Source organism: Heterocephalus glaber, unplaced genomic scaffold (assembly GCF_053883595.1).
Source record: "Heterocephalus glaber isolate CG9 unplaced genomic scaffold, H.glaber_assembly_v1.0 deba00001610, whole genome shotgun sequence".
Lineage (NCBI taxonomy): Eukaryota > Metazoa > Chordata > Mammalia > Rodentia > Bathyergidae > Heterocephalus > Heterocephalus glaber.
The window spans coordinates 23,356,998-23,369,576 of NW_028258381.1; the positions used below are offsets into that span (position 1 = coordinate 23,356,998).

General features: G+C 56.0%; 1 protein-coding gene across 5 annotated transcripts in view; it reads left to right on the plus strand.

The window, feature by feature from the left end:
• The window catches only part of Myl10 (myosin light chain 10), a 78,268-nt gene extending 75,314 nt beyond the window's left edge, over window positions 1-2,954 (plus strand). For 4 of the 5 annotated variants that reach the window (XM_087196314.1, XM_021254466.2, XM_087196316.1 and 1 more), the window contains 2 exons: window positions 538-616; window positions 2,728-2,954. In XM_087196314.1, the coding sequence (XP_087052440.1) occupies window positions 538-616; window positions 2,728-2,929 (281 nt within the window). In that variant the 3' untranslated portion in view covers window positions 2,930-2,954. Of the gene's footprint in view, window positions 1-537; window positions 617-2,592; window positions 2,642-2,727 lie in introns of all 5 variants that reach the window. The other variant, XM_021254469.2, reaches the window with a different exon arrangement.
• The last annotated feature ends 9,625 nt before the right edge of the window (window positions 2,955-12,579 follow it).

Here is a 12,579-nt window from a genome sequence, read left to right on the forward strand (position 1 = left end):
TCCCCAAAGCCATGAAAGTAATAACCAGCCCTGGGCTGGCCGCACTGCCTCCCGGCCTACTACCCCCCACCACTTCTGGGTGGGACAGTCTTGCAGACCTCTCCAGTGCCCTGCGCTAGCTCCAGCCTCAGCTCCCAAGTACAGAGCTCTTTCTCTTTCCCTCCCAGTCTCTGTGCATAGTGTGAGTAATGAGTGAGGCCCAGAGTTGCTGCTCCCAAGAATCAGTTGCTACTGATTCTGTAGCCATATCCGCTTTGAGAACTTGGCAAGGCAAATACTGTAATCTTTCTGAGGCTCAGTTTCTTCATCTATAAAATAGGAACAATTGTCAGGAGCAAATAAGTTGCCCATGTACAGATGTGCAGGTTGTTCATGAGTCCACATGTGCAGTTCCTTGTGTGTTTCTCTGTGGCTTCTCTGCTCTTGTTTCAAGTGGGGTTGGGCTTCACTGTGGAGTGGAGTCAGAGGCCACGGCTCTGACTGTCTCTGAGGGGCCTCTTTACCCGCCGCTCTCCCTGCCCCGTGTGTTGTTTGTAGGCACTGACCCCGAGGAGACCATTCTCCACGCCTTTAAGGTGTTCGACACTGAAGGGAAAGGCTTCGTCAAGGCTGACTTGTAAGTCCCCTGAACCCCAGGGGTTCACCCCCAAGGGCTCGGAGGAGGCATGCGCTGGCATGGGCCAGGTGGGTGGCGGGCCAGTCTCCTCTTCTACTCAGAACTCTGCTGAGCTTGGGCAGCATCCAGCCAAGACTTCTGATGTCCCTTCCTTGCCCTGGGCTTTAGTGTCCCCCTCTGAAATGAACAGAAAGTACGGGTCACTCAAGGAGGGCTTCTCAGTGGTGGGAATGGGGTGTGGACAGAGGTGGCACTTGAAGGAGGACTAAGATTGTATAGGGCAGGAACAGCATTTTAGATGCTGCAAAGGACTGGGCTTGACACCTGCGGACTGGGGGCTGGAGGGTGTGGGCTGAAGTCGGGCGCGAGAGATGGGGCACAGGGACATGGGCAGGGGCTGTGCTGGGAGAATGGAGAGCCTGGAAAGGGCTGCACCCCGCAACCTGGAGGCCAGCCTGGAGGAGGAGCCGAGAGGGTTGTACCACCCAGGAGGCCCAGGGATGTTGGAATGGAGAGGGGGTGAGTGGGTCAGTAAAAGCCAGATGACAGTGCCCAGGGAAACCAGGGTGTGAAGAGGACTGAGCCGGATGTCAGTCACGGCCCGAGTGGATGGGGGGTGGAGGCAAGGTGGGGAGGTGGCCCACTCAGCTTGGGTGGCTGTGTGCAGCCTGTGGGATGGCTTTGTGGAGGTGGGTGCTGCCTTGGGGGTCCTACTGGGCCTGGGAGCCTCTCCCTTGGGAGAAGGGACCCCAGGGAGGCAGTGACCGGCTCACTACCCAGTGCCCCAGGGGTCCCTGCTGAGCAGGGCTGGGTGGTGGGTGGCCCTGGACAGGTGAGCTGTCTGCCAGGCAAAGGCTTGTGGACCTCAGGTTGTGGAGGGGTCCTGCTGACCATCAGCACCCCGTTCTGTGGGCCAGGTGAGTTAGAGTCCTGGGGTGCAAAGGGACTGCCGAGTGCATCTCAGGCTAGACCCTCCTGTTTTCCCCGCCTCGGGATCTGGGGTTCCCACCTCCATCTTGGGGAGTGCGGCCTGGAGCAGCCCCTCTATTGTCTCCTCCCAGCTTGAGAACAGGGCTGGGGACCACTGGGGACCCAATTTGGAAATGGAAAGTGCCACCCTGGTCCATAGGACCCAGATGATGTGGCCACTGGCCAGACAGGCCACAGAGGAGGCTCTGGCTGAAACGGAGTCTGTGAAGAGTCCCCAGCCTGGGGAGTTGGAAACTGTGACTGTCCCACAGTAACATAAATAATGGAAAATGTGTGTCGGTCCTGACCAGGGCCTGTCATTGCCGGCGCCAGAGGACACTGGAGTGCATGGGGCTGTTCAGCCTTCAGATCCCATCCCTGTCTGCTGAGCGCCCCCCTTAAGCCTTGCAAGGCTGCCATTCCCTTGTATGTGGACCCAGTGTGGCTCCTGAGGTCCCAGGAGACTCTGGTGGCCGTGACCAGCTGCTCTCCTAAATACCAAGTGGTACAGTCCCCATTGCCTCACTCTGGGATGTCCGACAAGGCCTAAGACCTCCTGAGCCTCAGTTTTCCCCTAAATAAGAGAGGATCAGAGTACTCATTTCCCAGGTCTGTGAGAACTAAGATCCAAGAGGACCCAGCTGTGGCAGGCCTTCTTGAGCCCTGTAGTCTGTCAAACGCCCTACAGACGTCAGCGAAAGTCACAAGCTGGAAAAGACAGTGTACCAAGAATAAAACAAAGAGCCTCAAAGGGCCTGAGTGTCCTCCTCAGTGACCCTAAGGTCAATCATTAGCACACCATGGGAATCAGAGTGGTCCCAAGGTCAGGATGGGGTCTCAAGGTCATTCCATTTGGTCCCCACCCAAGGTGGGGTGGAGATCTGCCTCATAAAAGAGGCAGCTGGGGCTCAGAGAGCTGCCAAGGGCTGGGGTGTCAGCCCCAGTCATCCCTGTCACCCCTGGGGTCTGCCTTTCCTCTACACATGACTGCTTCTCCCCTTGAGCAGTATCAAGGAGAAGCTCATGACCCAGGCGGACCGGTTCAGTGAGGAGGAGGTAAGTGTGGCTTTCAGAGCCCCAAGGGTCCCCACTCTGGCCCCCAGTCACCCCTGGTCTAGCCTGACTCCTTGCCCTCTGCCCAGGTCAAACAGATGTTTGCAGCTTTCCCACCAGATGTGTGCGGCAACCTCGACTACAGGAATCTGTGCTACGTCATCACGCACGGTGAAGAGAAAGACTAGGAGACTCGAGTCTACCCTGCATTTGGAGTCAGTGGAGACTGGAGGGGGGCTCCTGCAGCCCGAGGGCACAGGGGAGGCTCTCCCGTCCCACAGGTTGGGGTGAAGCAAGAATAAATCATGCGAAGGTCTGAGTTTGCGTGCTGAGTGCTCCGGCTAGGAAGACAGTGAACATTCCTATTGTGTTGGTTTTTCCAAAATGTTTTGGTTCCCTGGCTCTGCTCAAACTGTTCCTGATGAGCTGGTGTTTAGAACTAATTGGCAGTTTTAATGGTCCCCAGCTGGGCCACAGAACATTGCCTCCATTTATGCAGCTTTTATTGAGCACCTAGTGTGAGCCAGGGGCTGCACACGATGAACCAGACCTGTCCGAGGGCAAGAAGGTCAAGTGAGCTGCAATGAGGAAGATGGTTGGAAGGGACAGAAGCTGGGGCAGGACATTGGTGGGGGGAGAGGGGAGCTGAACAGGAGGCATCTGGGAGCCAGGAGCTGGGCAGAAGCTGAGGGACAGATTCAAAAGACATTTAAGGGTAGGCAGAGATTTCTCAATCAGGACATATGGCACCAAACATAAAATATAAAGTGAGTAAATTGGGCTTCATAAAAATTAAAAACTTCTGCTAACCAAAAATGCAATTAAGAATGTGGAAAGACAGGGCAAAGGATGGGAGAAGATATTGGCAACACAGAGATCCTTATAAAGATCTGATATCCAGAATATATGTATATGTGTATATATTTAAACCTGAATATAAATAATAGAAAAATGAAGTGGGGCAGGGTGCTGCACACCTGTGATCCCAGCACTCTGGGAGGCAGAGGCAGAAGGATCAAAAGTTCAAGCCCAGCTTGGGCAACTTAGTGATTTAGCAAGATCCTGTCTCAAAATAAAAAGGAAAGGCTGGGGATGTAGTTCAGTTCAAAGGCTCTGGGTTCAATCCCCAGTACCACAAAAACAACAGCAACAATAATAACATAGAAAGATTTTTTAAAAAATCCAACTAGGTAGATGATAAATAAGACCCCAAGCCTCTTTCCTTATGAGGAAATGGCAAATTAAAAATACAGTATGGTACCCTTTCACCTGAATGGCTAAAATGAAAAGGATGGACAATTCCATGTGTTGGTGAGGAGGCAGAGCCACTAGAACCCTCAGAGCAAGGTGTGAGGCCGGTCCCCACACTGGGATGCTATTCGGCAAGATCTATTCAGGTTAAGTCCACGCATACGCTGAGCTGCAGTTCCACACCGTATACTTAGAAGAACCTTTTTATTGAGGTATAACTCACAAACTATAACACCTTTTTATTATTATTTTATTAGCACGTGTTTGCAGTACATAATGAAAACATTCACTGTGAGCAGTTGGCAAACACTTGCCATTTCATTTGTTACTTTTCGGTACCAGAAATCGAACTCAGGACCTTGCACTTGCCAGGCAGCTGTGGCACCACTGAGCTAAATCCCTGGCCCAACACTCGCCATTTCAGAGTGGCTTTTAGTCCACTCTCGAGGTTGTAGAACCTTCGCCACTATCCAGAACCTTCTGTCACCACTACAAGAAATCCATTAGCAGCTTCTCTCCATCCCTCTTGCATCCAGTGTCTAGAGACTTGGATGTAAACATAGGTGAAAGATTGTCCGGATGTACCTCAAAATCTGTGCACTGTAGCCAGGTGTGCTCTTGCACATGTGTAGTCCCCGCACTCTGGGAGGCTGAGGCGGGAGGACTGCAAGTTCAAGCCCAGCCTGTGCAACTTAGTGGGTCAGTGAGAACCTGTCTCGAAATACAAAATAAAAATGGACTGGGGATATAGCTTAGTGCAAAGGCCCTGGGTTCAATCTCCAAGGCTGAGAAGAGTGAGAGAGGCAGAAGCACATGATCAGGAGGTAGGATAAAGAGCCCTTGGGGTTGGAGGGCATGGGAGGAGTCCTGGGGTCTCACGGGACTCCCTTGGCTGGGCGCTGACAGCAGTGGATGATCCAGCCAAGATGCAGGGTCAGGGAGAGGCGTGAGGACAGGAGAACTCAATTGGTCCAGGCAGAGGCAAGTCAGGCCAACTACATGGGCTCAGAAGTGCCAGCCCTAGGCTACGGTTTGTGTGTGCACTGCAAAGGAAACTGAGGCACAGCACTTGCCCAGGGTCAGCTGGGAGTCTGCACCCGGAACCCCAGGCTCACACTGCCTCCCACACAGCGGACTGGCCCAGAGCTGGGTCTCACCAAGAGCAGTGCTCCTAGGCCCCTGGGCATGCACAGGTCCCTGTTGGTCCCTCAGAAGAGGTGGCTGGGAGGTCACCCTGGAGCTCCTGGCCCAGGACACAAGGAGCGGATTCCGGAAGCTCCCTCCCTCCCTCCACCCCAGGCCTGGCTCCCCCTTGCTCTCTAAGACCTTGGCTTTCCTGGAAATCATGCATGGAGCTGTCTCTGCTGCTGCTGAGCCTGTCAGACCTGTTTGTGTCCCACAGAACCAGGCCAGAGCCAAGGCTCTGGGGAGTGGGCACCTGGGGCCACAGGCACCTGCTCACCTGAAGCCCCACTCTGTGACAGCCAGACCTGCCAGCCAGCAGGGCCCAGGCTCATGGGGGACATGGGGCAGCCCTGGGGAGTCCAGAGGGTGTCCTGAGGCTCAGTGAGGAGGCTGAGATGTGTCTCTCATTCAGCCTTCCATCACCTATCATTTCTACCTCCTCTGCAGGACCCAGAGATGATCACTAACACCAGGGACACCTCATTTGACTCCTAGTGATACAGAAGCCAGGTGTGGTGCCACTGGTGGCTGCCAGGCTCTTGCAACTTCCCCAAGCTGAGGCTCCCTGATGCTCCCAGCTGTCCCTGACCCAGAGCCTTCTGTCTCTGTGGCTCTGCATCCCTATCTCCCGAGATGCCTGCCCCCAGATGGCTTCCCGAACCCCCAAGCCCTGGTCCAGGCTGCTGGGGTGCTCTCACAGCAGGGCTGGGCACTGAAGCTCCTGAGAGCCGGAGACAAAGACAAGAGCAAGGCTCAGACGGATGGCAGGCTAGGGGTGGTGTCCTGCGTGCTGTGTGGGCATGGCAAGAAGTGCCACCTGTCCTAAATCAGGCCTAGGCTTATCTCTCTGAAGGTATAGTTGCCCTTTCTGCCTCCCTGCCCTGCCCTGTAACCACTGTCCCTCAGTTCTTGCCTCAGCTGCATGGCTTCATTCCTTCTCTGAATGTTCTGCTTCCTCCTGCCACGTGACCTTTGCTTACGCTGTTCCCACTCGCTGGAACGCTCTCCCACCCAGCACCTCCCTCCCTTACCCAGTCACATAAATTCTTCTCTGCTTTCTGCTTAACTCAGTAGCACACGTGTAGTCTCAGACATCCAGAACAGGTCAAATGCCTTTCTGAGTACTTTCAGGCCACCAAATACTTCTGTAACTGATGTCTGTCTTCCCACAGTGCTGTACACCCCTCAGGGTGGGCGTCAGGCTAGAGTCTGCCCACTGTGGTACCTCCAGAACCCCACACAGGGCCTGTCACTCTTGGAAGTGCCCAGAGAGTCAGCCACAAACCCCATAATTCTCTGGGGCAGCTGTGTGCTCTGGGCTTCTAAGAGGACACTGTGTCCATATAGAGCCCACCCCAGGCCTCCACGGGACCTGCCCTGTCTATCTGGGCCTCAGTGTCCCCATCAGCAGAACAGAGCACAGTGGCCCTAGGCATTTCAGGGGCCTCCAGCTCCCAAGGCAGCTGCAAACCCAAGGCTGTGGCTGTGCCCAGGCCTGTCTGGTGGTGCCTGTGCTCCTGGCTGTCTCGGACTCCTGGTGACCCCTGACTGGACCTGGGCGGTGAGGACAGCGAGCCCAGGCAGGCCAGGGCAGATAGGGATCCCCGGAGAGCGGGGCGCAGGCAGCTGGCCTGCCCTGGCCTGCTGGCTCCCCCAGCCAGCTATGGCTCATTGAGGGCAATTAGTCCATTGAGACTCTGGGCTCAGCATTTCCTTTTGCACACAGCATCTATCCACGGGGCCCTTCGGACAGTGGCCCCTTATAAATCATGACAGGGTCACTGTTAGGAGGAATGGCAAATTCCTTCCACCCGTGTGGCTGCCTAAATTGCCTGCAAGAGCAGATTCCCTTCTGGCACTTGATCAAGAATGGCTGAGTCCTTTGAAGGTCCTCCCGGGATGGGACGGACCCCAGGGGCTTGGAGCCGGCTGGTCGGGAACCTCCCTGGGAGCTCTGTGACCGCAGCGGGGTGGGGCCGAGGGGCCAGTGTGGCTGGGGGAGAGACCCTGCCCACACAGATACCCAGGCACTCTGTTGCCATGGCAACTCTGGGAGCCTGCACCTTTTAGGCCAAGAAGTGGCTCAGTGGTATCTTTAGCCTGGGACACCAGACCTCAGAGCCACACAATATCCCCTGCTTTGGGAGTTGGAAAAGCAGGTGGTGAGGTCCCCAAAAGATACCTGGTGGGGAACTCTACCGGGTGTCTGCTGCCAATGAGTAGACCCTGGGCTCGGATGGGGGCTGCAGCCTTGTTGGGGGTTGGTCCCAACCTCCAGGGTGGGAGGGTCTGTCGCTGTCACCCAAAGCCCTTGGGTCTCACGTGGCAAAAAGGGAAGAAAAGCCCTCTGTGGGAGACAGTTGGGGGCACAGGTCCTGTGCTGGCTCCTAGCAAGCATCCAGCACCTCTGTCAGAAAGTGGCCCTGGGCAAGTCACAAGCCACCCGGTGCTTGGTTTCCCTGTCCAGAAAATGAAGACCATGCTGAGGCTGGTCCAGGGAGCAGGCAGTGGCCCACAGCTGTGCAGGCTGGGGTGAACATTTATCCCAAGAGGAGGACGCTCCGGCTCCATGGGGACTGGCATGATCGGAAAAGTGATTTATTAACCCAGGGTGACAAGTACAAAGTCAGGAAGTGCTGAGGAACTGAGGAAGCCCAGAAGAGATGCCCAATGCAGCCTGGGAAACTTCCTGGAGGAGGTAACAGGGGAGCTGTGAGGGGAAAACTCAGACAAGGAGGGAAAATGAATGGAAGAGGCAGGAAAGGAGTCTCTTGCTAGACCAGATGCTTTCTGCCAACTACACGAGAGAAAGGGGTTCTGTGTGGGGCTGGCAGGCCTCTGGGGGCCCACTGTCCTTTTGAGGGGGGTACTAGAGATTGTACCCAGGGCTCATGCACTGAGCAATATCCCCAACCCTTTTTTATTTTCAGACAGGGTATTGCCAAATTGCTAGGTTGCCTAGGCTGGGCTGAGTCCTCCTGCCTCAGCCTCCCAGAGTGCCGGGATTACAGGTGTGCACCACCATGCCCTGCTCTTCTGCCTTTCTTAACAATCAGGAAGCCAGCCATCACTAACAGCTTTTCTTAGGCCTCGGCAGCCAGCGAAAATTATGAGTGGTATCATTGCTTTGTTTTCATCGTCTGTATGTTCATGGTCATCTTCTGTTTGTGGCACCTGGAACTAGCTTTTCATTTGTAGTAGTGAGGCTTTGTTTTCGTTATAACCTTCTTTTCGTGAGTGATGGAACCCAGGCATCATGCACACTAGGTAAGTGCTCTACACTGAGCTTCATTCTCAGTCCAAAAACTCTCTTTAAATAAATTTGCAGAAGTTGATTTCAAGAAAAAGATGAACATAATAGTTAGGGTCAGAAATCCCGAAGGGGGAATAGGAATCACTGCTCTGGAAGAACTCAATTCTAGAGATGAGCCTGGAGAGCCTGTTCTGAAGACAAATGTTCTAGAACTCTCTGGAACACTGGTTCAAGAACCCATTGCCTTCCCTAGATTCCAGGTCAGCTCTCAGTTGTGGGTCCAAATGTCCTTGAATAAAGAGCCTCCCTCCAGGACCCCACAGAGGGGAGGTGGGAACAGAAAAGTGTGGCTATTTCAGGACAGATAGGCTCACTGCCATGCAGACTGTGTGGCCCAGCAAAAACATAACTCAGAGCTGATATTCTGGGAGCCAGATTCCCTGGGGGACTCAGGAGCCATCTCCCTGCTACTGCTGTGGCACCCAGGGGCACCTGTGTTCCTGAAGCCCCCCCCCCCCCCGCAGCCTAGGCTCTCTTCTGCTAACACCTGCACCCCACCTGCTGGCCCAGGGGTGCTCTTTGGATGCTGTCTTCTCTTCCCCCCTGGCATGGCTAGGGCCACTCAATTGCACTTGGTGAAAGCTGGAGCCACCAGCACTGACACCAGCATCTCCTGTTGGGGTCAGCGAGCATCATGAACCAGAGGCTTAGGTCGCCCAGCAGAGGGATGCAGTGGCCAGAGGAGCTGCATTTCCAGGGAGAGAATGCTCACCCTAGTAGGGCCAGGCCCCACTCCTTAGGGGACAAAGGAAGACAGAGACAAGCCCAAAGAGGAGAGGCCGGGATGGGGGTGGGGAAGGACAGGGACAGTGTCCTGCGAGCTGAGTGGATGGGTCAGGGATGTCCTGTCTTCAAATCTGTGTCTTGGGCAGAGAGAGTGAGACTTCTCAGGTGCCCCACAGGCACTGGGCAGGTGGCAGGGAGCAGCAGCAGGGACCTCGCCATGTGACTGCTCTGGGGAAGGACTTGCTGCCAGCCTGAATCATCACAGGGTCAAGCGCCTCATTAGGGAGTGAACTCCCCACAACTGGAGGTATGCAAGCCACAGTGGGGACCGCATGGCAGGGATGGGCCAGGCTGGTGGCCTTCAGTCAGCAACTGTAAAGCCCCGAGCCCAGCACTTGGTACACTGTGGTCCAACCAGAGCCACAGAGCCCACGGCAGGTGAGGCCAGAAGGACTGAAGGTCCAGACACTGCAAATAGCCCGGCAAATGAAAGAGGAAGCTAAGATCCAGGAGGGAGCGTGCTCTCCCCACCACAGGCCTCCCGTGTCCTCTTTGTCCCTTTCGTCTTCCCCTGTCACTCTGCCACTTCTGAGCATGCTCAGACATATTTCAGCCCATGGCCTGTTACCAGGGTGCTGAGTGCCAGTACATGTGTCACGGTGGGGGACAACAGTGAACATATGGCCTCTCAAGTGATGACCATGGGCTGGAAGGGGGGACTCAGGCCTGTGCGGGTCATTGAGAGACCTGGGGCTCCCTTTACCAGGCAGAGGGCATCCTGGGTGGGTGGGTGGGGGCAACCTGCCCTCCCAGGGTCCCAGACTGTTGGTGGTTTCTTGAGGACCCTGAATAGAAATGGTGGGGGCCATGGGCCTGGCAATGGGGAGAGGGCAGCCAGGATCCACCCTGATCTGGGGCTTAGCGTCATAGCTGTGCAATGTCCTGGCATGGGGGCAGGGAGGCTCCCGCTGGCCTCCAGAGTAAGTCCCTTGAGGGCTGGTCCTGAGGATCTCAGTAGAGATGCTTGGAGTAAGGGAACTGGGTCCTGCCTCTTAAGCTGTGTGATCTGGAGTCAGTGACTTACCCTTCCTGGGTCCTCATAGCGCTCAGCAAGCCAGGCAAGGTGAGTGGTGTCTCCTACCTGGCGTAATACTTGCTGCTAGGGCTGGGGAAGACTCCTCTGTCTGGGCACGGCCTGGTGCGTCTGGGCGGCTCTTGCAGCCAGGGCCGCCATGTGGCCCCACAGTGCCACCTACTGATGCTTTCTCAGCATTGCCCAACTCTGACTCCTCAGGCCGTTGGGGCCTGGGAATCTTGGTAGTGGAGGACTGGGGGTTAAAAGGATCACTCTGAGTTGGTACATGCCTGTAATCCCAGCACTCTGAGACACTGAGACAGGAGGATCACTAGTTCAAGCCCAACCTTGGGAAATTTAGCGATGTAGCAAGATTCTGTCTCCAAATGAAAAAACAAAGGGCTGAGGATGTAGTTCAGTGAATAGGCCCTGAGTTCAAGGCATTGAGCACTTAAGAGTTCATCCTCATGGGCCTCCAAGGACCTGGTGCAGAGCCTGACCCAACCACCCACTCTGGAACCACGTGGCCCCCATGACAATGATGGGAGTCATTGTCCCCCACCTGTCCCCACCAGATGTGTGGGCCTGAATAGCTCATCCTTGGGTGACCCTGGCCTCTTGACTGCACTGGGGCTGCATCACTCCATCCATCCAAGAATCCCTTCCTTCTGTCCTCCTGACACATGTGGGTGGTGACGGTCCTACGAGGTAGAGGAGGAGGGGCCAAGGGTATGCACTGAGGCACAGGACAGCAGGACAGCCCCGAGGCCAGCCTGGGAACTCTGCCACACCCTGGCTCATCCTGGCCCTGCTCCCCATGGGCCTACTTGCAGAGAGGACCCCCCATGCCCTCAGCAGTGCTGTTCGTTACTGGTTCTTCTTTTGCCCTGAGCTCTGTCAGGTGTTTGTGGGCAGATGTGAGTCTCCCGTAAAGACTGCAGCCTGAGCTTGCCTGGGCCCCTGCAAATACAACAGAAAGGGGAAGTAGGAGCCCCAAGCCCCACTGTTCAGCTTGGGAGACTGGGCTGGAGTCTCAGGTCAGGCTGGGCAGTTCTGGCCCAGGCAGTGCTCCCTGCAAGGGCCTGCCAGGGAAGGGGTGAGCTCCCCATCACTGAGTACAGAGGGGCCCTGGCCACCTGGTGCACAGCCCGACAGCCTAGGGAGCACCTGCCCTCCACTCTGAGGTTGCCAGTGGGCAGTGGGCCGGGCAGGCAGGAGTGCCCATCCTACACACGGGGGAGGTGAGGCTCAGAGAGGAACAGCAGTTTGCTTTGGGACACACAGACAGGAAGTAGCAGGATGGACCCCAAAGCCAGGCCGAGGGCTCCAGGCCCAGGGCTCTCCCACCATCTCCCACGAAGGCTCCAGCCCCTGGCTTGGGTCAGCTTCCCAAGACAGAGCATGGAGATCCAGTGACAGGAGAGGTGGAGCTGGAGAGGAGGTCATCTTTTGGCGCCCCTGGGTGGTGGTCTTTTTGTCAGGGCACAGGGAGCCTCCTTGGAGGGAGGGGACCTTCACAGACACTGTGGCTTTAACTTCCCAGGGGGAATGGTGCAGACAGAAGCCATCCCTGGGCCCAGGGAAAAGTGAGTGTGTGCCCTGCCCCAGGCTCCTGCCTGTGAGTATAGAAAAGCCAGTCTGACATCAGTCTCCTGAGAGTGGAGTCAAGGCGATACGTCCCACAGGCAGACAGACAGCAGCTCTCCCGTCACCTTCCTTTTCTTTCCTCCGATTTGGTCCTAGCTCCCAGGACCTGCCTTGAGAACTCACAGGTCCAGGAGAGCTGGCAGGTTCTGCCCAAGAAAGAACCAACTGTTTCCTCTTTCCACTGGCCCCTTTTCCCCTGGGTGTGAGTGACCATCTGGGGACAGAATCCTAGCCACAGGCTAGGCTGGGAGCAATACCCCTTTAGCTGCAGCCCCCAGCTGGGCCCATTGTGTGGGGCCATGGGGCTGGGTGTGTATCTGATGTCACTGGGAGCCTTGGCAGAGCGGACTGCCCCCACCTGGCTAGGTATCCAAGGTCCCTGCAGGTGGACATGCTGGCCATCTGCCCTCAAATCTCTACCTCAGCATAGGCTCCATCTGGATCCCTTTCTGAGCCCCTTTCCGGGCACAACTGTCCAGAAGTGAAGTGTCAGCCAGACCCAGGAGGCCTGAGGGCCTGTGATTTGTGTACTCAATGCTGGGTCATCAAAGGCTTCTTGGGCCCTCAGGCAGGCCCGCCAGACTTCTGTGAGGTGACGTCATGCACCTGAAAGCGCCCGCCTGCCCTGTGTACTGAATGGGCTCCTTGTTCTCCCAGATCCTGGTTGTCAACATCAGCTGGTTAGCAGGAGGAGACTGTTAGCCCCTCCTGGCTGGCCAGAGGCCCTGCTAGGAGCTGGGCGAG